Below are 27,398 nucleotides of genomic sequence, written 5' to 3'. Positions count from 1 at the left end.
AGTCCTACGGGTTCTATTGCCAAACAATGTCCCAGCTCACTTACTCCCACTCGGTTCTATCCCCGGTGCCCTGGGCTCAGGCCCACACCACCCCTTGTCTTGACCATCTGAACGATCCACACGTGCTCATGCACACCCCTCTGTCAAGGGACACAACAAGACACTACATCTCACTGTCCACTCAGGCCTGTCTCCTGTGCTGGGTGTGGGCTCCACACAGATGGGGCTGTCCCACTCATTTCTACATCGTCCTCAATGCCTGTGCCCAAGGCACAGGGCCTGTCACACAGCCAGCACTCACATGGTTAGAGAATGAGTGAATAAACAAGTGAATCTAACTTAATCCTAAATTTATTCAATCTTTTTATCCCAAAAAGACCCACTTCTGTCACTGATACAGCAACTGGAAATAAAAATTCTAGGTGAATCTGACACAAGACAATGCTTCAGTTCAATTCAAAAATTAAACTCATTTAACCTTTAACTCAATTTAAATTCTGAACTGATCAGCATGCAAGAGCTATCCCTGTACATTAATATCAAGGAGCTGATCTAATTACTGATACAATTTTAAAGGAAATAAATTTAACAAACCAAGTATATTTTGAGAGTTTACAGCTTAAATGATATTAACATTTTTAAAACAAAAATGAAAATTATGCCCTAGTAACAGAGTTTGAATACCAGAAAATATTAAAGATATATGAATAAAAAAGCATTCTGGAAATCAAAATCCAATGGCAAAATGAGAAATGTTTACCAATGGCCTTAGATACCATTATCAGATACAGTTACAGTTACAAATTAGATATCATTACTTAAATACCAACTTAGATGAAGCTGTGTTTTCACAAAAGGAGAGGGAGGCAGTCGTGAGGCACAGCACTGGCTCAGAGGAGGGAGTCCAAAGAAGTGACTGAGCTGCAGCTACCAGCTACCAGCTACCAGCCTCCCTGTGTGGCCTCCGCCTTCTCCCCTATAAAATGGACATGTCATCTGACAAGCTTTAAATACCAGCATGTGCACGTGAACATTCCCTAACTTTACACGGGCGACATATGTAAGGCAGATCCTTGTATCCTTCTTCTCCCACAATAGTGAGTTTTGAGCCTGAATTCCCAAGTTAGACGTGAACTGGTGAGCATTCTAAAGACATTCTTGTTCAGGCACGCAGCACAAAGTGACCCCATGTCTACATCACTAAACCCCCAGGTCCTCCTCCGGGCCCCTGCAACCAGCCTTCCCTGTCCCCTCCACTCCTGTGGATGCAGCGGCATCAGAACACCACCTTCAGGGAGGCGTCCCAGGATTACGTGCTGTGACGGGCACACAGCTCCTCGCCCAAGGCCCGCCGCGACGGAGCAGGTGTGCTCAACAGGTGCCAGGCCCTTCCCAAGCCCCCACTCACCCGGCGTCCGTCTGACTCCCGACAACCAGCCTCTTCTGCGAAAAAGCTCTGGAAGAAAACAGAAATAGCCTCCAAGACGTTACACCACTGTCATAACCTCCACTCTGCTTTTCCTCACAGCAGTTTATTTAGCCTCATTCTTCGCACAATTTGAACAAGACTGTTAACCAATTTTCTAGACCAGAGCTAATTAGAAGAAGAAAAGTGGAGTGGGGCAAGGACTGCAAGAGGCTGGCAAGAAGGACCAGCAAGAAGGCATGGTGACATGGGGTGAAGGCACAAAACTACAGAGCCCGATTCAGCAGGGAGGCAGCAGGAGGGCCCCGTCTGTAACAGGCCCGTCCACCACATGGCAGCACGGACAGAGTGACTCCAGAGGCACATGGAGGAGGGGCACTGTGGTCTTGGCCAATTCCACCAGAAATGGCCCTGGCACACCACAAATCCTGGATGGGACTCTGCACGAGCGCACACAGTACAGACCCCGTGAGCCTCCAGGGGGTCGACACACACTAGGCCCTTTCTTTAGGGTGACAGTCCTGTCTGAAGAATCTGGAAGAGTCCAAGGATCTTAACCAGGAAACGATTTCCCCTAAGGTCCGAGTAAACTCAGGTGCTGGTTACAACTCGTGAGAGCCTACACTGCGTGGGCGGCCTTGGGGGCACCTGCCCTCCACGGGGCTGCACAGCACACAGTGTGACTCTTAACTGGGCCAACTGGGTCACGGTCCACATCTCCTCCTTATGCAGAAAGGGAAAGGCTTTCTGTGGCAGCATAAAGGAGACAGGAGAGCCGTTTCTCTGGGAGTGCTGCCATCCTTTCAAAAGCAGGCATGATCAGAGCTGAGGTCCAACGCCTCCAGAAGGACAGGTCTCGTTCAGAGCAGGGGATTTAAGGATTTTTATTTTAACATGCCACAGAGGCAAAACACCCACCTTCCTCTGCTTGAAGTTAGTCAAATTACCTCTTTTACTCTCAAGCGCTCTTACACTCCAAATGTTGGACACTTTCAAAAAAAACTCTTTACTCTGACAGTTTGGCTCATATTTTGAACCCACATATTTGTAGCTGTCATTCACTGTTCTTTTCTTCCTTCCAAGAGGATCCTGGCAGACTTAATATTAAATGAACCAGCTTGCTTCTGACTCATGGACATAGGCATGCAAGCTTTGCCATTTCTGTCTCACTGCACCACAGTAATAAAACTGACAGAAATGAAACTTATGTCACTTTTTCTTAGATGCATCCAGAACATAAAGATTTTAAGTCTCAGTGATATCTGCTTAAAAACTGCCCAACTGCCTGCTACCACCTCCCACCCTAATCCAGGTAAGCAATGAGCCAATGAAATAGGCTCTCAAAGAAACTTGAAAGAAAAGAAGTCAAAGAAGACAAAGGCTAGTGATGCCATGCATGGTGCATTTTCTGGATCAGAAACACACAACAGCTTCACGATAAAACATGGCACACCTTTCTGCAGTTATGCAGTTCTACCCTGCGGTGAGGACACACTCTGCACATCAGGCAGAGGGGTCTCTGTCCCCTGTCATCTCCCTGCGCAATCACGAGGGAACACAGTAATCCCGCGTTACTGACGACCCAGAAGACACAATACGCAGGGCCAGTCTCCCGTCACACAACTGTTTTCACACCGCGAGTTTACCTGAAGGCATCTATGTTGCTTATTTTACTCACACTCAAGAGCTGCAACCTTACAGTGCTGCACTAACAACTCTGCAGGCCCCACACACAGCACTGTGGCACCCGTGGACCAGACCCTCCCATTCATGGTAACAAGGGAATTCTTCATGAGAATCTGTGACTGAAAAGAAACATCCTGGCTTCCTGTCTTGTCTGTTTAGCCATCCACCTGAAAGACGAGGCCACTGTCTCACTTCTAAAGGACAGGGCACTATAAATGTTCATGGTGAAGTGTATGCAGTTTGTGTTACTGATAACGTAAGTCATGAGAGTAACTCCCTACACACTGCTGATAATTTACCCTGCTACGCCAGGACCCGGGAGGTGAGGAGCTTCGATGCTGATAGGCCTCGTGGACTTGGAATTGAAGAGCCAAGTGGAGGCAAGAATGAGGCATTCCAGGCTTACCAGCGCATTCAAGCACGTGTTTTAAAAAACAGACGATTTCTATAAAGCCAAAGAGAGCTTGGCAAGTTTTCCTCACAGAAACATGCTTATTTGACTCAAGAGACCTCCTCAAGGAACCACTCTGTAAAATACAATAATTACTTTTTTAAGCACATACAACACAAATCATTATTTCAAGCCACTGAAGAAAAGCAATGAGACAACAAAACTTGCTGCAGGTGAAATCCTACAGAGCGTGTTTGGGATGTTATTCTTAGTTGGAGCGCGTCTTCAAGTTTTCACCCTTAAGAACAGTTTCTTCTCTTCCTTGAGAGATAAATTATAATAAAGTAAGTGCTGCAAGTATCTGTATTAAAATTTCCCAAGCTGTCAAAGAGAATGAATTTATGAATTTCCCAGGAAGGTTTTTATGACATGCAGACCCTCAGGAACTCTCTCACACTAGCAGTCGTCAGACGGACCCACACAGAGGCCTTACCAGGTGGGAGAGCAGGTGGCAGGTGCAGCCCAGAATAGGGGTCACCATCCCCAAGCAGGCCCTGGACACCCTCATGTTGTCTTGATGGTCCACTTAGTTACTTAAAATATTTAAAAATTACCAGGAAAGAAGCAAACACAGGCAGAAATCATCAGTCACTATGCGTTCAAACTGAGAGAGCCGACGTGACTTCATGAGTCCGACTCATGAAGACCTCCAAGTACCCTCATTCTTTCAACGGAGCAATGACTTTGGCACATTTGAAGGGTGAAAACTGACAGTGCATCCAGTGGGGTGGACAACCCCCTTCCAAGGCACAGCATGGAGGCCCTGCAGTAACATTCTCTCACCTCCCAAAGGGTCCAGGCCCACACCCGTTGACCCGGTGACAGGAGGCCCTGTCCAGCCGGCCAGTCATCCAAGTCCTCAAGACGGCCAAGGCCTAACCTACACGCTCCCACCCAGCCTCAACACCAGAGCTGGCGGAGGCAAGATGCCAGGAGGCAGAAATGCACAGACTGTAAATGAGCCACCCCCACTAGGGTACCACATATTCCTATCAAGTAGAAAACAGCCGCACACATTTTTAAATTTTTCAAAACACATAAAGTTTTACAATGGTTTAGTTTGGTTGGACTATATATGCTTTTTCAGTATTGCATTCCTGTATTTTTCTAAAAATGTTTATATGGAAAGCACAAAAGGATGAAAAACAAAGGCAAATCTTTGATAAGTGAAAGACAAGGCACTTCCCGTTTTCCTCTAGCATCCTAGATCCAAAAGTCCTACCACTATTTTCATAACATCGTATGACTCAGGGTTGTACAGTCCATTTTCCAAGTAATCAAATACAATCAACTTTATGGAAAACTAAACAAGCCCCAAAATAACATTAGAAAAATAAACATATTCTATGGCCATTCTCGTTAGATTTTAGACATTCAGGGAATAATGATGAGGTCAAAGCTCTGCAGCCACATGAAGACGGTGTGGGGAGAAATCAGTCAAGCTCTTGGAAAAGCAAGCCTATTATTCCCGAATATGACAGTTGTTAGTGGGAACTTAATATTGGCAGGAAGTTATAAAATTGAGACTATTATACCACTTTCCAAATTGATATTCTTCACTCAAACATTTCTAGGGAAAGAAAGGTGAGTGACATAGCCTGTACAAAAAGAAACCAATGGTGACTCTGCAGCCATCTGTACAGGCAATGAAGTAACGTGGGAACAGGAATCATACTGTGTGCAGAATGTAGACGAATGTCACTGAGGACAGACATCAGTGGCCAGCTTCCAGTTTACAAAAGCAGCATGGCTTTAGGGGACATAAAGATCCCGAGACTCACAGTGCGCAAGAAGGAGGGTGAGAACAGGGCCTAGAGCCTTAAGGATGGTCTGCTCAAAATCCCCTGGGCTACTGTCCATCAGCAGAGCCAGAGGACACAGCCTCGGAGGGCACAAAGGCCTCCACCTGCACAGAGCCACGTCAAGGAGAGATGCCCTCGAGGTGGGTGAGCGCAGCACCTAATTCTGTTAGACAAAAGGAATTCTAATCAGAAGCCTTTCTATACAAAAAACATCAAACATGACTTTATCCACGACTTGAGGAAGAAGTCCTACTAATCCCACACACGACTCTTTCGGAAAACAGAAGAGAGAATACTTCCAAACTCGCTTCACGTAGTCCGACCAACCTGAATGCCAAAACCCGACAAAGACATTACAAAAAATTATAGATTAACATTCCTCATGAACTTGAACACATAAACCCTAAACAAAATAGCAAATTTAAACCAGTAATATGCAAAAAGAAAAAAAAAAGATAGCATATCATGAGTGAAGTGATGTAGTCCAGCATTTCAAGATTGGTTTAAAATCTTAAAGTTAATTTGTTTCACCACATTAAAAGAAAAACATGATTGTTGACACATGTATAAAAACCACTTGAGAAAATTCAACAGACTGAGGAAACACCCTCAGTCTGAGAAAGGATGCCTGTGAAACCGAATGGAGGTGGTATCACTGACTCGTGAGATCCTGGGGGCTTCCCCCACACCCAGAACAAGGGAAGAGGCCCAAGGTCACGACTTTCACTCAACATCACGCTGGAGCTTCTAGTCAGAGCGGCAAGAAGAAAACAGAAATAAAAGGCACGAAGATCAGATAGAAGCAAATTGTCTTTAGTCATAGACATGATTTTCTATACAGAAAATCCTAAAGAATCTGCAAAACAGTTCCCAGAACTAATAAGTGAATTTAGTAGATGGCAGAATATAAGATCAACACAAAAATCAACTGTTACATACCAGCAGCAATAATGTAAAAGTAAAAAAAATGGTTTTTTTGTTTGTGTTTTGCTGAGGAAGATTCTCCCTGAGCTAACATCCACTGCCAATCTTCCTCCTTTTGTATGTGAGCCACCACCACAGCACAGCCACTGACAGACAAGTGTTCTAGGTCCGGGCACAGGAACTGAACCCGGGCCACTGAAGCGGAGCACGCCGAACTTCACCACTAGTCCACTGGCCCAAAAAGTTTTAAACTGATTTAGAATACCTTCAAAATATTTAGAAATCAGATTTACAAAAGACACGTAAGATCTCTATGCAGGAAACTACAAAACACTGCTAGGAATAATTAAAGAGAACCTAAACAAATGCAGAGATAAACCAGTCATAAACTAGAAAATTCAATATTAAAAAGATGTCAACCCTCTAAAGTTGATACATAGATTCAATGAACTCCCAATCAAAACCCAAATCAGCATTTTTGCAGAAACTGACACCTTGATTCTAAAAGTAATGCTGAAAATTAAAAGACCTGGAAGCCAAAACAAATTTTTAATTGAAAAAAAAAAAAGTGGAAGACTCACATTACCTTAATTCAAGACTTATCGTAAAGCTACATAATTAAGCCAGCATGGTTCTAGCATAGAATAGATGGATATCACTTTAACAAGAGTGTCCAGACATGTCTGACCCACACATGTCAATTTGACAAAGGTACCAAGAGAATTTGATGAAGAAAGGCATTTTTTTTTTCCCCAAATGATGCTGAAACTAAGTAACTCTGGAAAAAATTGAGTATCTCACAACAAGATAATGCAAGATGACGGATCATGTGTCTAAACATCTAAACATAAAAGGCTAAAATTATAAAGCTTTTAAAAGAATTTGTAGGAAAATATATTTATGAAATTACCGTAGGCAAATATTTCTTACAGACACAAAAAATGCTAAACATAAAGAAAACATTAAGTAGGACTTCCTCAAAAGAACTTCTACTCATTAAAAGACACTATCAGAAAAATAAAAACACAATCCTCCAACTACGTGAAAATAATCACAATACATATATCTCATAAACAACTTGTAACCAGAACCACAAATAGATGATAAAAAACAAGATGACACCAATTAAAAATGGGCAGAAGACTTGTGTAGACGTTTCACAATGAAATGGTCAACAAGATGTCCAAAATAAGTCATCAAGAAAGGGCTAAGAAAGCAAAATGAAGTAACACTTCATACCCACCAGAACAGCCAAAACTGTAAAAACTAACACACCAAGCCTGGTGAGAGGGCAGAGCAACTGAAACTCGCATATACTGCTGGTGGAAATGTAAAATGGTTCAACTTTGGGAAAAGTTTTGGCAATTTCTTATAAGGTTAAACATACATTTGCCATGCAATCCAGCAATTCCACCCTTAGAAATTTACTCAAGAGAAATGAAAACGTATGTCCACAAAGAGGCTTGAACACAAATATTCACAGCAGTTTTACACAGGGCAGCCAAAAACTTGACAACTCCAATGTCCATCAACAGGAGAACGGATAAACAAATTGTGGTGTGTTCATACAATAAACGACTCAACACCAAGAATGAACTACTTACTGATGCACAGAGCATGGGTGACCCTCATGAACAGAAGAATTCAATACAAAAAAGAGTGTATGTTGTAAGGCTCCATTTACACAAAATTCAAGAACTAGCAAAATTAATCCATCATGATAGAAATCAGAACAGTGGCTGCCAAGAGGGAGTGGGGATTGACCAAAAGGGAGTGCAAAGGAACTTTCTGGAGCATTCTGTATGTTGGTTTCGGTTGATGGTTATACAATTGTACACATTTATCAAAACTCATTGTACACTTAAAATCTGAACTTCATTGTAACTTTTAACTCAATTTAAGTGAAAAGATAAAAATTGCTAATTCTGAGAATTCAGACAGGTAATTTTATGCTATTCTGTAACTTTTAAGCGTCCCTTCCAAAAATTAACCATATATGCACAAAAACAGAGACTGCTGGTTGCCCCCACAAAATCCATTTCCCACTTCTTCCTTACACACAGAATCCCTAATTTTAGCCAACATTTGACAACATACCACATCTTCCAGCTAGGTGTGGTCATGTGACAGTTCTAGCCAAGGAGATGAAAATGTCAGACGCCGCTTCTGGAAAGGGAGGTGGCATTCCCTCCTTTCTCCTCTATCTACTGTTTGGAATGGGAGCCTGACAGCTCGGGCCCCAAAGGCTGGCCTGCAGCACAGGACAAGGGCCACAGCCTGGAGATGCGAGGAAAGCTGGAAGGCGGCCAAATTTCCAATGACCATCAAGCCAGCAGACCCAGCCTCCATGCTTATCTATGTGCTTTTTCATGAGAAATCAGCTGTGTTTTATTGAAGCCATGATTTGGAGGACTGTGTTTTTCACAGCTGAATCTAATCCTAATCTGATTCAGAAAGTAGAAACTCAAAATTAAGCCTCACCTTCACTCTGTTCTCATAATCTATAATGGGCATTTAACTAAACATCTCTCATAATGCTTTTTTTTTCACTTTTCTTCCCTAAATTCACTTTTTTTAAACAAAAAAAAATTCAACACATAATTTCCATGATTTATTGTGCAACTGAACATGCTAAAAGACAAAATGACATTTTCCCCTATAAATTATTTGGTGCCTGCGATTTCTAAAGACTACAGCCAGATGGTTCTCATAGAACTAGAGAAGAGTGTATTCATACAGTTCAAAGGTTTGCTTATTTTTTGGCCTTAAAAAAGACTATTGATTGTAACATGCAGCTCTACAGGAAAAGTCTCGACGTGGAGGCGAAAACTGGTATTTATTACTGCACTTGTGCTCATTATGGCTGTCTCTGACAGGGGTCCATTAAAATCAATTTTTATGTTTCTTATGTATTTTCTTTATCCAATGGTCTTGCCATTGTGTTTATTAGCCAGTTAAGACGAACACTGAGCATAGGAGTGGGTGTTTTTTTCCTCTTCTGTCAGAAATAACGAGAACTGCAATTTTAATACAACTACTCACAATCAATGAATGGAGGAAATTAAATGTTACATTTCAGGACAAAACATTGAGGAGTGCTTAAATTTTTCATGTTTTTACAATTAGAGAAATACAGTTGAGATGGTTCAAAAAAAGAGAGAATCTGTGTCCTGTTAGACTTGGCAATGCCCTAATGTCACGCTAATAAGGGAATTTTATCCCCCTTCTCAGCTGCACACACACCGACAGTCCGACAACACCTCTAAGAGGCCCGGAGAGCTCCTGATGAAGCAGTTCCAGGACTTTAGGACAAAACTCACCTGGCAGACTTTGATGAACTGGTCCTGATTTAAAAATCAAGATAAGGCTAGCATCTCCCTGTCACTAAATTTCCAGAGACATTCCCACCTCACATTTGTTGAATGCTCATGATCAACTCCTTTGTAAGTGTATACAATAATGAAATGCCTTGGAGCTACTAATCAAAGGTTACGTCCCTGGGGCTAATGGAAGGTGGGGGACTCCTGGGCAGCAAGCACAGAGGCCGACAGTGGGAAGTCTCGGCACGACCATTTTAGAGGGATGCTAATTTCTGTCACTGGTAGCGTACGTCTACGTGTTACCCTGTGATCAACAGAAAACAAGCAGAAACTGTACTAGTTCTTTCTGTTGCTTTGCACAGACACCACACAGGGGTGTCAAGGACTCTCACTCACTCAGTGTCGGGGCTCTTCCTGCCGTGCAGCTTAATCCCATGCAGGCCCTGCTCACAACCAGAGATCTCGATCTTCCCCAGAGGGCTGTACATCATTTTGTATTTCATCTCACAGACTTTGTCCATTCTCCCAAGTACCTAAAGAGAAAAAAATTTTAAAGCAAATAAAGTATATGTGAAAGTTTGGTCACTTTTAAAGCACAACAGAAGCACCAGTTATTTAAGACATAAAACATCTTCCAAAGTTTTTTCCCCGTGCTTGGAATTTAATCAATAATGTGTCATTTTTACACTCTAGTTACTTTGAAGACAGAATATTACCATAATTACCTAGAGCACAGTACATTCTCCTTTTACTTCCTTAAAGTACTACCTCCCTACTCTCTCATTTGTCGTCAATCGACACATAGTTGAAGGAAGCTAAAGTAAGAGCTCCGTTTAAATAGTACCTAAAACCAAGCTGACCTTGCTTTAATAAAATAAATTACCAGGCAACTTTCTCAATGAAAATTGAAGACAAGCCATTTGATATTTTGACTAGAGAACATTTAAAAATAAAGCATTATGAAATGAATTACAGAAATGGACTGAGATTCAACCTAGCACTTACACAGCGGCCCGTGTGTGCGAGTGGTCAGAGAAGCATACGCATGTTGGAATAAAACTCCTGTGTTTTGGGAAGCATATGTATTTTATTTATATTCAAAGAAACGTACAAATGTACAAAAGCTATCCTGTGATGTATCCTTCCATGTTAATTGCAATAGATATTAATTTTGGTCACAGAAAAGAACAGACACACTAGCAGCTGTGCAGAGCCAGCAATGGGGTTCAGGCAAACCGACGTTTTATAAAACGCCCTCTGACCCGGGGAGGCAAGACGACAGGAAATCAAGAGAGGGAGCCCCTCGGTCTCCTCCTCTCCCCGGAACTCCTTCTTGGGGCCTGCCAGCATCCAGAGGAAGCGCCCCACTCCCGGAGCTCTGCCTACAACCACCAACTGGAACAGCAGAAGCCTCCCCCACGCGAGGCCTCCCCTCAAGCTCCTGACCACCAGTCGGACTCCTTACTTGTCGTCTCTGCGTCTCTGTCCTAGAGGAACCTCAAATGAACTTGTCCAAGCTGCACCCCTGCAAACATTCTCTTCTCTACAGCATTTCAGTGAACGGCACTACCATCCATCCCTGCCCCCACCCAAAACCAGGATTTTCCCCAGGAACTCTCCTTCCTTCTCAGCACCCTCACCTGTCCCCCTCACACACCTGCAGCTCATTAAGCATGCGCTCTTACCATTTCCAGCTCTCTCATTTCCACCAGGTCCTCCCAGAGACCCTCATCAACTCTCACCTACAAGAGGAAGGACTTCTCAGGGCCCCCCTTACACGTGGGCTCCTCCCACTCCAAATGCCCTGACCCCGAAAAACAGATCAACTGCTGACCACGTGAAGGGGCTACAGCAGTCAGCAAACTGCAGCCCAGGCCGAGCCCAGCCCACCACCTGCTATTGTAAAGTTTTACTGGGACGCAGCCATGATCATTTCTCTGCATACTGGCTGTGGCTGCCTTCAAGCTCCAGTGGCAGAGCTGATTAGCTGTGACAGGGACAACATGGCCCTGAAACACTTACCATGTGGCCCTCTACAGAAAGGGTCTGCCAGCCCTCCAAGGTCCACACACTCACTCCCTTCCTACTTCAACCCCCAAATCCAGCAGCCCCAAGCCCATGGGCGCCCCTCACATACAGCACAGCTTCGAGTCTCTAGGCCTTGACACCATGGTCCCCTCAGCTGGACTGTCCTCTCCCTGCCCGCCCAGCCAGCATCATGCAGTCTGGTGTCTGCTTCACTGAGAAACCTCAACCCACCCTCCATCAACCCCACCCCAGGTTCTTGTCCCTTCTCTGTGCCTTCCTCTGCTCCTAACACCACACTGATCCCCTCCTCTGTCTTCCCGCAGCCACAGGAGAGAGGTACATTTCTATCCCCTGAGGAGGTCCAGCACATTCCCACACCACACGAGGCGTGAGCGCACTCCCAAGGTTCCATTCTAAGCCCCCCAGCTCCAGAGCCGCCCTGTTCAACATCCCCTTTTCTGTGCCTATTGACAGGGGTCTGAATGGACTCCTCTCCAGTTCCCAGTGAGTGGACACAGGGTTTTGCTGGGAAACCTTCTCAGATGTCCACCTGACATCAGAGACGCTCTGACACATCACAGTCCTTGAACGTCCCACTTTCCACGGCTCCCCCCTGCCTGAGGGATAAACACGGCGCAAGTCTTCCCACCTTCTCCACTTCACCACGCGGGGCAGGGATCACACCAGCCAGAGAGGCAGAAGGAGCAGACAGGGGCCCCCACCCACGGCCTGTCACTTGGAGCAAGTCACACCTAAACTCTGAGCCACAAGTGCTCCTCTCTGTAGGATATATGATACCTCAATTGCAGGGTCCGCACCAAGATTAGCGGGAAAGTCCCAGAAGGACTTGGGATTATGGTTATCCCTGCCACAATCAACATTTTAACCAAACGCCCTTGGCCTTTGGTCTTGTCACCCAGAGTGCTCCGCTCTCCTCCCCAAAATCGTATCCAACAGCATCAAAATCCTGACCCCCCTTCAAAAGCAGATGGCCACCCCTTCTCCCAGCCCCGAGGGCCATCCCTCATTTCTTGGAGCAGAACCAACTGCTGTCCCCCACCCCTCACATCTGTGGACACTTCCCATCACGCTGAGCCGCTGGTAGATGCTGGGGCAGGGAGGCTGCTGCCATGAGTCAGGGTCCCCCTGAAGGCAGGCATATCACACATGTAAGGGGCTTATCAAACATGTGTGAACCAGATGATCAGCATGCCCACCATCCAGGCCAAGAGTCCAGCATAGCATTTCCCAAAGTGTGTTCCAGAAGACCACTGAGAGAACAGTTCTGAGGGCACAGTGAGAAGCCTGGTCGCCCTATCCCCTCCTGGGAAACCCACCCTGCACGTCAGCATGTGAAAAGCTCCGAGCAGTCCTGCAGTAGAAATCAGCTTACGTCTGTTTACCTCGCTCTCACAAATGTGTTCACCAGGGACCATGTCTCCTACCCAGCCCCTGCTCAGAAGCACTGGCCTCCGTCAGGCTGAAGACTGTTTCTCAGCAGATCCGGGCTCCGGAGCCCTGCCTCAGGCCTCAGACCTGGAGCATGAAACACAATGAGCCCCCGTCTCAGGCAGGGCTCCTAATGGAAGCATCAGAAACTGATGCTGGCTAATTTAAGCACAAAAGCAATTTACTGAAAGGCTGTTCCATAACTCACAGAACTTCTGGGAAGGCTAGAGAAGCAGACTCAGAAAACTGTAGGAACCAAGACTGGCCACAGTCCAAGCACAGCCAAAATGGAGCCTCAGGAAACATCTGTGGGGACAACCAGGGAGCAGGCACGCAGCGGGCACTGTTGCCACTAATGACCCTAGAAACAGGATGTTACGGCCACTGTCAATTCCCTGCTGCCCAGCCTCCATGTCACTTGCCCCAATTCAAGGCCCAGACAGGAGCCCAGAGCCAGCGCAAGGGCCAGGCCAGCATGTGCCTGTGCCAAGCAGTGGGGCAAAGGGACAGCTGCCAGGAGAGGAGGGCTTTGCTCCTGTCAGCCCCCGAGGGAGGACGTGGTCACAGCACTGCTGCAGAAATTCAGATTGGCACAACCGCCGCAGCCAGGAGAAGGACTGAGCATTAGATGTCCACTCCCCTACCCAGGCCTCAATCTTCTCATCAATAAAATAGGAACACTACTACTGACTCCACCAAACTCACCAAGCTATTCTGGGAGGCCAACTGGAGAACACAGGGACAGCGAGAATGGGCAGGGTAGGCCAGGCACTCCTGCCCCCGGGGAAAGGACCTCCATCCTGCACAGGATGCACCGAACCCTGACCCCTTCTCCAAGGAATGGAGAGGAAGACACATCTGACTGTGCAGAGGAGAGCTGGGAGCAGGTCAGCAGTAGGGCAGTGAAAGTGGCTGAGGGCACAGAGCCATGAGGGTCCCCATGTCAGAGTCCCCATGTGGGAGCGAGGAGCAGTCTCTGGAGAGCTCAGGCCCGCTCCTTCCTCGGGGGGAAGGGCCTTGCACATTACCAAGCGTCGTCCCGGCAGCTGGGCTCTGAACAACAGGCAGGACGGCTGAACTTCGGAGGCTGTCAGCCTGGGATGCAGTGAGAAAGGGCTGCCAGCCAACCCTGGTGTGGCCTGACCGGAAGGGCTCTGACCCAAACAACGCCCAAGCACTCAAGCTCCCACATTTGTGAACTGGACCGATAGGACTCTGAAGCTCAGCCTGCCCACCGCTGAACCCACCATGCTGCCCCCTGACCAGCACCAGCATGTCCGCACACCCAGCAACGTGGCACTGTCCCCGGTCGGCCTGGTCTACACTCACGTTCAAGGTGCAACTGTGCTCATGGCATTAAGAACCAGCTCCGCTGACCTGCACGGCCGCCTGAAGTCACAGATCACCCTGAGTCAATCAACACAAAGCAGGGGCAGGACCATCCAAATCACGCCAAGAACCCACAAAGGGCAGTCAGTCCATCACGGGGCTAACCGGCGAGCTCAAAACCTGACTGAGTCCTGACTGAGCGGCATATGCCACTTCCGGCCATATCCACCCAGCTGTTCACTGAGCTGTGCGAAGTCTGAGAAAGTGAGCTCCTCAGATTTCCCTATCGGTTAAACAGGATTGAAATCAAACCCCACTTCACCTTCCCTGACTGTGAGGATCTGCTGGAACCACGTCCCCCGAGACTAGGCCTGGTACCCACAGCCCAGCTCCTTCTGGACACGGCCTGGCTGGGCTGTACTTTCACTAGTGCCTCTGGGTTTTTAAGCCCATTAGCAGAACCACTGCTAGCCAAAGATAATCATCATAACCCACCGACTACTACTTTGCCAAAAAAGAAAAGTGGAGTAATTTTAACACAATTTTATATCAACCCTGCCCGAAATGGAATTTGAGACTCCACAGAAACCTGCGCACAACCTTCTTTCCTACAGACAACCAGGACACGTGGCACGGAGTCCTTCCACAGGCAAAAGTGACAATCAGCTGAATACTGAGTCCTGACATGTAATGGATAGTGTGGCCCCGGGACAGGAGCCCTGGGCCCTTCCACATTGCAGGCAGTGCATGCTGACGGGAAGCCCAGCGCTGAAATACAAGTGTGTTACAGCACACGTGTGCTACAAGTCCCGCGGAGCCGGCAGGCCAGCAGAGGGGTGCAGGGATGCCTGCAGACTAGATGGGGGTGTCGCAGATGCCAGGAGGGACCCACAGAGGTTAGAAACCAGGTGGGAAGAAGAGTGAGGCTTCAACAGCAGGCGATGCATCAGGGAGCCAGAGCGTCCCACCACAGGCTGGCGGGAGGCACCGCCGGAAGGGAACAAGGCCAAACGCACAGGGTGCTGGCCACGATCGACGGGGGCACAAAGAAGCCGGCAGAGTTCTAAGCCACGTGGGTACCACAGACCCTGACCAACACCCACCCCCGCGACGTCCCCATGTTCCAGAGACCAACCCACCATCGGGGTCCAACAATGAAGTCCCGCCAGGATCTGCACCAGCTTCGCCAGAGAAGGAACGAGCTCGACCCCAAGAAGCGAGCCAAGACAGGGACAAGGCCCAGGGAGGACGCTGGCTCTCGGCAACTCCAGAGTATTCACAGCCCAGCACCAGGTCCAGGGCCAAGCAGGCTCCCGGCGGCCTTGCAGGACTCACAGGGAGGCCACTGCCAGGCAGGGAGGGCGGCCGCTAAGGGGGAGCAGGGCCACAGTGTGGGGGAGAGGGGACAGGCAAGGATTTTTGGAGAAGATGACATCGAGACAGAGACCTGACGGCTGGGAAGGAGCTGGCCAGGCAAGAAGCTCAGGCAGAGGAGCGGGGACCTGGGAGGCCGGTGGCGAGGCCCGGGCTCCAGAGAGCAGTGTGGGGCCAGCTCAGACCCCACAACACACCCACGTCAGGCCGGTCATGGAGTCTGGCTTGTCCCTGAGAAGACCAGAGCTTTCAACAAGGCAGAATCCGCCAGGTTTGCCTTTTCGAAGGCTCCCTCCCTCCAGCAGCCATGCGGAGAATGGGCGGAAGCAGCGGGAGGGAGCGGTCGAGGAGGCCGTGGAAACAATCCCCCGAGGATGACGAGGACTCCCCCGGCACAGAGGCAGAAGGCAGACTAACAATGAGCAACAAATAATAACAACGAAGAGAAGTTGGACAAATACCCGAGCGCCCTCATGCATTAGCCACTGGGCTGAGGCGCTGGAAACTGGGCCAAGACGGTACGGTCTACCAGGGGAAACGACCCAAAAACCAAATCACGCTGAGTCATCTTTGCAAAAACTTTCAATAAATCTAAAAGTATTCCAAAATAAAAGCTGATTTTAAAAAATCAATATAGATAGAGTAGGACAATTTAAAATATTTCTTGTTACCAGCATTTTCTGAGTTTTCTACAGTAAACTTGAGTTCTTTTCACAAGCAGAAAAAATTGTTAAAATCCAACGTGACAAAGGACAAACAATGATCGCAAATGTCCTACATTTGTCATTGTCTCATAATCTGCTGCCTGTAAAACAAAGGACTGTTAACACTTTCCTGAGTAAAATACAAACTCCAAGGTATGAAAATTTTTTGAGTTAAAAAAAGGGTAGTAGGGGCCGGCTCAGTGGCACACCGGTTAAGTTCGTGTGCTCCGTTTTGGTGGCCCGGGGTTTGTGGGTTCAGATCCCAGGGGTGGACCTATGCACCGTTTATCAAGCCATGCTGTGGCGGCGTGCCATATACAGAATAGAGGAAGATGGGCATGGATGTTAGCCCACGGCCAGTCTTCCACAGCAAAAAGAGTAGGATTGGCAACAGATGTTAGCTCAGGGCTAATCTTCCTCACAAAAAAAAAAAGGGGGGGAGTTGTATAAAATGAAGACATTTGAAAGCAAATCAGATCATATCTCCTTGTTCCCGTCACAATGAGAATCAAGTCCCTACATACAGACCTGAACAGCCCCAGCACGATGGCACCCTCCCTTCCTGCCGACCTTGTCTCTGACCAGGACCCTGAATCACACTACTCCTGCTGCTGCTCAAACATGAGTGTCACTCTTGCCTCAGGACCTTTGCACCTACTGCTCATGCTCCCTGAAACGCCTCTCCCTCATGTTTCTGCACAGTGGCCTCTGTCACCTAACTCATACCCCTCAAATGTCACCTTCTCAGAGAAACCCTACCAAAATAGTCCACCTCTTCCCTCCCTTCTTTCCCTTTCTAACTCTTATGTCACATGAAATTACATTAGGTGTATTGTGTTTATTTGCTCTGTGTTGCCTTCACTAGAACATAAGCTCCAATACAGGTAGCAAATGTTATGTGACAACTCTGGCCAATGAGTAAGTAGAAGTCTGCTGAAAGTTCTTGTTTTACTAAAAAAAAAAAAAAAAAAAAAAAAATCATATGTAGCTGGCACCGTCTCCTCCCCTGTCTTCCTTCCTTGATGTGGCAGATGTGATGCCTGGAGCTGTGGCAACCATCTGGTGAACATGAGGGAAAGGCCAAGAGACCAGAGAGCCCCTGGCCCTTACCCTGTGAGCCACGACCACACCAGTGCCGTCTACCACCAGACTGCTACTCGTGTGAGAGCAAGAAAGCCCTGTTTGTTTCAAGCCAGTGTTCTGAGGAGGAATTCCTGTTTTCTTCAACCTGGACTAGTCCTAACTGATCTACCGCTATATGCCAGAACTTAAAATGGTGCCCCAACATTGTAGGTGCTCAGGAAATACTTGTTGAAAGAATGAGCTAATTATATGAATGACTCAATTCTACCTCAAGTAAGGACTCGGAAGAACTCCAGGATTAATGAGAACCAGTAGCTGGAGGGTCTGATGGCCTGAGGAGTCCAAGAAGGCTTCCTGGAGGAGGTGCCAACATAGGAGGGCAAGTAGGTGTTTTCTGGGGGAGGGGTAAAGGAGGGGAGAGACTGTGGCAGACAGGTGCTAGAGCGAGCACAGGGCATTTGGGGAACTGAAGAAAGTGGCCTGGGTCACAGGAGGAAGAGGACCCGTGTCTGAGTGGAGCCTGCTGCGGCAGCTCCGGGAGTGGTGAGGGCCAAGAGTCAGGGATGGGAGTGGGAGGGCAAACGGTGACACTGACGACCCCAAGAACGTCAAGAACAGAGAAAGGGCATGCTGTTTGGACATGTGACCACATCCACGAGGGACAGGGTTACGGGTGTGCACAGGTCCTCGGGCTCAGGAACAGACTTGGCTCCAGCTAAGGGTATGCTATGCAGCTTTCCAAGCCAGAAAGAGGAGGGAAAATTTAAAAACCCAACCATCTATTCCTCCTGAGCACGAGGTTTACAGTCGCATAAAACAGGGCTGTCCTACGACCCTCAGGCCTTTCTTCCCAGCAGCCCTGGGGTCACCTGGAACCTACAGGGCTTCCCCTGGAGCAGGCCGTGGGGGGAAGCACAGGAGAGGGAGAGGGAACGGTGCCATCACCAAAACCCAAACCAACCAGCTTCGAACCTGCCAAACCCAATGTCTCGGTGTTTCGGAATTACACTAGATGGTCCTGTGGAGGCTCGAACAACCTAGTTTTGACTACTTACTAGCAGCAGCAGCAGGGGCCTGCTCACACACTGAAACCCGCTGGTCTTCACGGAGACCCGTAGCCTCCCGCAGAACTGGACCCACGTACTGTCTGCTAACCGGCTTTCATGAGGCCTACACCGTGGGCTGCATTTAGGCCATGCAGGGATTAAACAGCCAGTGTCCCACGCCCCACTCTCACGCAGCACAAAGCCTCCACCCACAGCCTGGCAGCACCGCAGAGCCTGACGGGCCAGCTCCCTACATCATCGTCATGGCATCCACCTAAAGCCACAAGAGTGGCTGACATTAATTGGTGGCAGAAGAAAACTGATTTTTCATGCCTATTTGGAGACCACTGAAAAAAATGAAGTGAATTTCCTTTCATCTCCCTTTTAACGTGAATGGCGTTTAAATAACAATGTTCTGAATTAAGCAGTTGGTGCCAGAGGCTGGGTTCCCACTGTATTAAAAGCAAGAAACCCAGAGACAGAAACTGTCTTCCTTCTCCATTACCTGCAGTTTTCCAGGCCAGCCACAGCTGTCTAAAAACTGTCCTTCCAGAACCATCTTGGCAGTCCTATATTCACTTGAACCATTTCCAGTATCAGTATCCTAATCAATGAAAATGCCCAGAAAGAGGCTCAAGGAAGAAATCGCCTGCCTTCTTATAACCAGTTCACAAACAAGGCACCCAGATCTTTGCTTTTGTTGTCTGCCCAAGGAGTCCACCCACAGTCAGCGGGCACTCGGCTCCCAGGCTGAGCTCCAAGCCTTCCCAGAGCAGCCCCGTCACCCGGGCCGTGGTGCTTCCACAGCTGCACGTGTGAAGTGGGAGCTCGGCTGACACAAGGATGGACCGTGAGAGGGGAGCAGCCGTGTCTGGCTGCCTCATAACACCAACAATACCAGTATGAAATGAAAACTAATTCTGCAATCGCCCTGCTGAACAGAGAATAAGAAACAAGCATCAGGGAAGCACCCTTTGTCCTCAGCACTCAAGATTGGCCCACCTAACAATCAGGCATGAGGACAGCTTAATTAGAAAAAACACACGTGTCAAAACCCTAGAAGAGAGAAAATACTTCATACCTATCACCTCATAATAAACCTGGCTGTGCGGGCCGGCCCCGTGGCGCAGCGGTTAAGTGCGCACGCCCCGCTGCTGGCGCCCGGGTTCGGATCCTGGGCGCGCACCCAGGCACCGCTTGTCCGGCCATGCTGTGGCGGCATCCCATATAAAGTGGAGGAAGATGGGCACGGATGTTAGCCTGGGGCCAGTCTTCCTCAGGAAAAAGAGGAGGATTGGCATGGATGCTAGCTCACGGCTGATCTTCCTCACAGAAATAAACAAACAAACCCGGCTGTGGGAGGGTCGGAGAGGAAATGCATGATGGGATTGTTCCTCGCGAAGTCTAACAGTCCGGAAGGAAAACTGGGAAGAAGGCAAGGTCAGCGGCTAAGACCCAGCCCATCGTGCCCTATGCTGGGTCTCCCCAGTCAAATTTTGCTGGGTCGCTTTCAACAAAAGTACAGCCCAAGTATGGCTCAATTTCTTATGCTCTAACAGCCAAAACGGGTTCAAGTAGATAGAAGAGATTTTACCACACAAAACACTAGCACTGCTAGCTGGTATGTCAAACTCAGAACAGATCCAAAGGTTGTGCGAAATAATACTCCATGTCCACACAAAAACTTGGAGATGATGTTTAGAGCAGCTTTATTCACAATTGCCAAAACTCAGAAGCAAGCAAGATGTCCTTAAGAAGATGAACGGATAAACATTCCATTGTCCATCCAGACAATGGAATGTTATTCAGTGCTAACAAAAAATGAGCTCTCAAGCCATGAAAAGACATGGAGGAAACTTAAATACATATTACCAAGTGAAAGAAGCCAATCTGAAAAGGCTACACACTGCAAGATTCCAACTCCATGACATTCTGGGAAAGGCAAAACTATGGAGACAGTAAAACAAAAGACCAGGGGTTGCCAGGGGTTGGGAGAGGGGGAGGGATGAACAGGGGATCACAGAGGACGTTTAGGGCAGTGATTCTGTATGATACTACAAGGGTGGATATACATCACTAGACATCTGTCCAAACCCACAGAATGTACAACACCAAGAATGAACCCTAATATCAACTGTGGAAAAATGTGCCACTCCAGTGAGGAATGCTGATAGTGGGGGAGGCTGTGCATGGGGGGGCAGGGTGGTATATGGGAAATCTCTGTACCTTCAGCTCAATTTTGCTGTGATCCTAAAACTGCTCTAAAACAAAGTTTATTGTTTTAAAAAATTGTTTAAAAAAGCAATTCCTAAAAAAAGAATTACTCCAAAGCCTCCTGTCATGGCCCTGACATGTAAGGGAAATGATTTTCCTTGTTTGTTGCTATTTCTGTGAACCCAGCTACATGCATACACAAATGGAGGAAAAACTCTGCATTAGAATTACATAACTAGGCTTTCAAATTAAAAGATTGCTTGTACGGGAATCCCATAAATACTGTGTTCTGCTCATGTTCTGAGCTTCCACATAGGTGTCCAGGATCTGGGATCTGGCGGGAACACGACGTGGGCCTTCTTTATGACTCTCACTGGAGGCTGCCCTGCATGACAGAGCACCTTCCTGATTAACGATGTGCCCCGGGGAGGCAGGGCCAGGATGGAGCACGGGCCCTGGCAGCCCTGCACACAGGCGCGTCTTATTTAAAGCGCTCAGCATTCACAAGTCGTCTAAAGGGTGCCCTCCACGCAGCACATTATACGACAGACGTGCAAGTGCCTGCCCGTCAGGGCTGAGACATAGAAGGACATCTGAGGAAATCTGTTCACCGGTCTTCAAAACAATCATTTCTAGATAAAAACAGGCAGTGTCTACGTTTGAAAATTATGCTTAAAATACAACTCAGCTTTCCTTTCCAAACTTTTCGTTTTTGTTCATATTATCAAACTAAGCATGAGTGATGCAGGAAGGTAACTGCTTTCTGTCCTGGAGCTCCAACCCTGGTCTGAATCGGTGCAGTCACACAGTAGCTCGCTGAGGAGCAGTTAGAATACCAACTGTTGCCTGTGTGTAAACAGATACAGAGAGAGAAAAGCACAAAAACCTTATACAGTGTGTACAGTTTAACGAACTGCTCCTGAAATCTCCTGGAACTTCAAGCACTTCTGAAAAATACTTCCAGGTGATAACTACTCACATATCCATTCCAAGTGTTTATCTAAAATATCTCTGGATCTAGCCAAAAACGAGTGCGTGGTATCAGAACACTGCAGTAAGGCCTATAAAGGTCTTTTTGAAAGCTTGTTAGTAACTATCACCTATTTCTTTAAAAGCTTCCATAAAAAGCCTGCCTCCTAACTGTGCCACTGTAGACCAGAGTCATATCTACAGACTTCCCAGGAAATGGAAGGTCCCGGTGTCAGAAGCATGCCCACACCTGAGTGTGCGCCCACAGGGTACGCAGGAGTGGGCCGGCGCAGCACAACCACAGGCTAAACACTACGCATGTCCCAGCTAATTAATTTCGTGGAGGAAAACAGGGATAAAATGGGAAAAACCACAATTTTGTTAAGGTAAACGAGGAGACTTCAAATAGGTTTCCCAGTTGCGGGGCTCCCAGACCCTCAGGAGCTGCCCTCGCTCTGAGAGGTACTTGGGGCCACCGACCGGGAAGTGGTGCTCCAAGGCGTTGTGTGCTCAGGTTACTCTGCTTCACGCCTTTTTTGGCAACTCACTGAAATAAAAAGTTTGAGTACTTCGTGAAGGATAAAATATTCTTTAAGAACAAAGATGTCACTCTGTCAGCCAAAGACCAGCTCCCCGGATGATGAGAGGAAACCAGGTCACAAAAACGAACGAAGCCCAGACCTGCAGGGAGCCTACATCCAGACGGCAAAATAAGAACTGTGTATCGACAGACATTTGAGCAGGGTTTGGAAAAGCAGCAAAGAATCCTTAATTGGGCAGAAATCACTCTCCTGCCCGCTTCTTTCCCCAGTCAAAATGCTGGGGGTCTCTGCCCAGGGCTAATGGGAGGCAGCACCAGGCGGGCCCTCACTCACCAGGAGAGCTGCAGCCACCCTGGGCCGGGGACAGAGTGCGTGGTAGGTTCACCTCCTCCCTGCCCGATCCTGCTGTCCGGTTCTCAGAGCCACATGCCAGCAAGGCCCCCTCACAGGGCCTGCATCTCATCCTGCCAACAGCACATTCCTCACAACGTGGAAATGTTCTAGCACTTCAGGCACCAAGGCCTGGGCGACAAGTGACAGTCTGTCATGAAAGAGGTAAAGAGGGTGGCAGGCTGGTGCTCAAAATGAGATGTCAGTTCTTAAAACCGTGATGTCTTGAGAAGCTTCAGCTTAAATATGTCACGGCAAAAAAGAACCTCAATCTTTACAGGCCTCCACAGTTGAGCAAAGTTTAACTGACTTCTTAGAGAAGAGGTAACATGTTAGCACACGCGGGAAGATCTGAGGGAAACATCAACTTTTTCAATTAGGCAAAGCAGCCAAAGCCCAGAGACCCCTGTTCAAAGCAGGGCAGGACGGACTCCTTCCGAGGTCACTGCAGAACTCCAAAGAACACACACCCTAGACAAGCCGGGTCCAGTGGTAAAGTGAAGACCTCTCAAACTTCTCTTCCTGACAGCAAGATGTGATTCAAAATCACCCTCACCCAGGAAGAGCTCCTGGAGCATCAGAATATCACAAGCCTGTGTGCAATCAAGCCACGAGAAAAAAGTCAGTTAATAGAGTTTTCCACCTGTGCACAGATAAAATTTGCACGTTAAAAACCTGCGCTTTTTGTGTCAATATAATTAGCTAACACGGGGGAATCACTATAACGCTGACTCCAGGTTCAATAACCAAATCCTTGTTTGCACTGATTCATACAGTACAGTGAATACTGTTAGATCCAGACTCCAAAACAGGCTCCAAAAAATTCTCGGCGAGCTCGGCAGGTGGCCAGGAAGAGCATAGCCACACCGGGAATGTGAATCAAACTGACCAGCTTTCGGGGAAGCCTACAGAAGCACCCTGCCGCCTGAAGCAAGGAGGCTGCCAGCCTCCACTGGCCCAGATGCAACCTGTCCCCCGCCCCCCCATTCACTCCCTCTCTCCATCTCCCAGCCTCTGCAGAGACCCCCACTCCCTTCATCAGCATTTCCTTCATTCTGCAAAATCTGCAAGGTGCTCAATGCTAAGAAGATCTGAGGGTGCAGAACAGGGACACCTGGGCTGAGGAGCAGGGACACCAAAGCATCCAGGGGTGAGGAGCAGGGACCCCTGAGCACCTGGGGGTCATCAAGGGTTGGCGGGGTGGAGGGCAGGTCAGGCTCACCATGGGGATCTTTATAGCCTGTGGCTTCAGAATGGTTTTTACATGGTTGAAAAAAATCAAAAGAAAAATATTTCATGACATGTGACAATAAGATGAAATTCAAATTTCAGAGTCCATAAATACAGTTTCCCTGGAACGCAGCCAAGCTCATTTTGTGTTGTCTACGGCAGCTTTTGTGAGTAGTTGTGACAGAGACCATACAGCCCACAAAGACAGAAATATTTACCAACCAGCCCATTTCAGAGAAGTCTGCCACCCCCTGACCTAAAGGCATGTATAGTGGTTATCAGAATGTCCCTGGCTTTGTGCCATCCGACCCTTCTCTCCCACCCGCTGAAGAACAAATCATAAGACCACTGTGACTCCCCAGACACTCACCCCCTTGTCTTTGACACCACCACCTCAACCAAGATGCGGTTGCAAAAGTTTTCTGGAATTTCTTAAGTACTGCCTTGAAAGGCCTGCCACCAGTCTGCCCAAGTGCCACACCTGGGCACCACCGAGGATCACAGAATTAAGTCCCCCTCATCCCTAATAAGGAGTAAGTTTCACAGTGTTTCTGCGGTACAGGATGCTCAGGTGAGAAGCGTGGCATGATTAATGACTTAGTGTCCCAGACAGAAGAGCCTTATGTTCCAGACACGCTCTGGCGGCCAAGAACCAGCAGGGCCTTGATGGCATGAGGCTCTTGGAGGGACAGACACCACCCCCACAACAAGGCCAAGCTGCCGCCGAAATGCACAGTACTTCTGAATGATTAACCCAAGGCAGGAAATTTTATGTTCTCAATTAGTTACATTATGCCCAAGACCTATCAGTGGCTTGATAACTCGAACATATAATTCTATACCTTTTACTCTTTAAACAATAATTCAGTCTAATCTTCTGGCTGAAGCCAAGATTTCCAGGCTGAAAGTGCACTTTCCATTTGATTAAATACTAATAAATGCAAGAATAAAATACCAGTCTTTTATCTTACAGTAAATTCTTCAAAAACCATATACTCTAAGAATTAATTATTCCTCTGGAGAAGGGGACAGGTTCTTCCCCTCAAAGACAACTTAGTAGTCTCCAAGTCTTAATTACAATAGTGAAAACATAATTTACAGTCAATCCAGGGCCTACAGAAAGATGACATCATAGTCCAGGTTGACTCTTTAAGTGACCTGTCAGCACCACTGCAGGTGAAGCGGCTGATCCGTCAGTGACGGGATAAGAAGAATCAGGACAGGATCTCCTCGAAGAACAAACCACATACAGAGTGACGACCCTCAATAAGCATGCAAGTAAATATAATACAAACCAGGAAATACACACCATTTGGGCTTTTTTCCATGTGTTTGGTACTTTAAAATTTATAAAATATTTTCATACAGTTCATTCATTAACAAGTAAATGGTGAAACGCTGCCAAAAGGAAGACTGTAGATTTCCCAGAGTAGAGGATTTTGTTTTCTATTGTTATAAACAGAATATCGAGCCAGGGCATTAACATTAGATCCCCTGTGACACGCATCTCGTGGCGGTACGCCATGCCAGCGGCACCCAGGTGGCCTGTCTCATACCCCATGACTGCGGTGGTCCAGTCTGAGGACTTGACTCAGTACAGGAAATCTCCCTCGTCCTCGATGACGGAGAGGGCACTCCCTCTGATGGGACACTCACTGCCATAGCCCAGAGAGATGTCAGACGTCTCCGAATAAGTCAGGCCGAGGTGTGCTGGAATCACCTAACGTCCAGAGCATCCTCGGAACAAGGTCCCATCCTCACTGAGGGTGACAAAGAAACAATCCATCCTCTTAGGGACCAGGAGGGAAGCTTTGTGGGAAACCCAAAGGAAGACAACCCCTCAGCAACAGCCCTGGCTCTGGTGCTTTAGCTCGATTTGGGAACATGCTTTCCCCTGGGGTAACAAAGGGATGAAGAGCCTGGAGAGAGAAGAGCCAAGTGGGCACTCAGGTGACCATGAGCATATGGGGACCTCTCTGGGCCGTTCCCTCCTCTGTAACAGGGACACCATGGGGACTAATGAGACAGCACACTAGAAAGCACTGAGCAACCCCTCACAGGCTTCCCAGATCTCAGGGAGCATCACCCGTAGCCTCATCAGAACATCAGCCCAAGCCTGCCGGCCTGCAGGCAGACAACCCACCTCTGTCTGTGTGTGCATGCCAGCGCCTGCTGCTCCTGTCTCTCTCCTGTGAATTTAAAAGCAACTAGGTGATCAGGCCCTTAGCAGCCCAACGGTAAGATGAGGTGAAGAAAGTTGCTGGAGCAGCACAGCTGTCAGTTGTAAGGCGAGGCAGAGACGCCACTGGGCAGCAGGGAGGCCAGTGGGAGGTGGGTGCTGATGGAGTTCATGACACACACGGAGAGCCCTTTCCGAGGCTGGGCGTCTAGCTTCCCTGGGTCCTAGATACGCATTTACTTATAACAATACCCCTTCCCCCACCACTGGAAATAAGCAGAGGGGGCCATGCCCACCCAGCAGAGCAGCAGCAAGGACATTAGCAGCATATGCTCCAGAGTCCGTCCAGAAACTGCCCTGTGCTGTCCAGGAGCCAGGACAGGGAGAGGCTGGGAAACGTCCAGGCTGAGCTCCGAGTATGAGCTCATTTCAAGGGGGTGGCGCTGCCCGCTAACTCAAAGCACAGACATGTTCACACAAGGACGGAGTGTGAGCAAGCCTCCCACCTCTCAGCACTCAAGTCTCAGGTGTGGACACCCAGAGAGCAGGCCAGGGAACAGACACTGACGTTTCTAACCCCTATATTTTACAACAGCTAGTATTTACACTTTGATGCTTTGTAAACTCTCGAAGGTCTCCACTTTCATGACGGCTCACTTCCATTTCTGCTATGGGTGTACACAATATTAGTGACCCATCAAAATAACAGAAAAATCTGGTTGGGTTTCCAAAAAGGAAGAAAATGAGTAAATACCAAGAAAGTCGCTTCTTCCCTCTCATTACAAGCAAGAAGTACAGGACCCATATTCACAAAATGCTATTTAGGAGAGGGCACTTGTTACCAGAGCTGCCTCGTATTGATTCAAGCTTTTCATTAAAATTAATCTGATGAAAGTTTGAAGCAGTGGATTTCCATTTAAGAGGAATTCTTGACCACATCTGGAAAGGGAGAGCAATTTGCTATGTGCTTTCACTTCTGCTTCTTCAGTGACTCACCCGGCCCAGCCAGGTCTCATCCGCTCCTCACACGGCTCCGTGTTAATCACATCCGATTTCTGGAAGTGCCACGCCAGGTAAGAAGGGAGGACACTCCTTCCCCCACAGCAAGGGCCCCCGGGTGGACATCAGTACACCTACTGGCCCTGCTAACTCTCTGAGAATCCCGGTGACAGAATCTCAACTGCGAACGTGCCCCTCTACAGCAACACGTGTCTAACAGCAAAGCTGGACGTCAGCTGCGATGAGATGCTCA

General features: G+C 47.8%; 1 protein-coding gene across 5 annotated transcripts in view; it reads right to left on the bottom strand.

Annotated features, from left to right (window-relative positions):
- Positions 1-27,398, bottom strand: part of MGMT (O-6-methylguanine-DNA methyltransferase) — a 307,254-nt gene that overhangs the window by 224,190 nt on the left and 55,666 nt on the right. For all 5 annotated transcript variants that reach the window (XM_087432865.1, XM_004438867.3, XM_087432867.1 and 2 more), the window contains exon 2: positions 10,006-10,142. In XM_087432865.1, the coding sequence (XP_087288991.1) occupies positions 10,006-10,142 (137 nt within the window). The remainder of the gene's footprint in view (positions 1-10,005; positions 10,143-27,398) is intronic.

This window comes from Ceratotherium simum, chromosome 6 (assembly GCF_057802395.1).
Source record: "Ceratotherium simum simum isolate JZ-2026a chromosome 6, ASM5780239v1, whole genome shotgun sequence".
NCBI classification, from domain to species: Eukaryota; Metazoa; Chordata; class Mammalia; order Perissodactyla; family Rhinocerotidae; genus Ceratotherium; species Ceratotherium simum.
The sequence above is the reverse complement of the archived record's forward strand: the minus strand, read 5'-3'. Positions and strand labels throughout refer to the sequence as shown.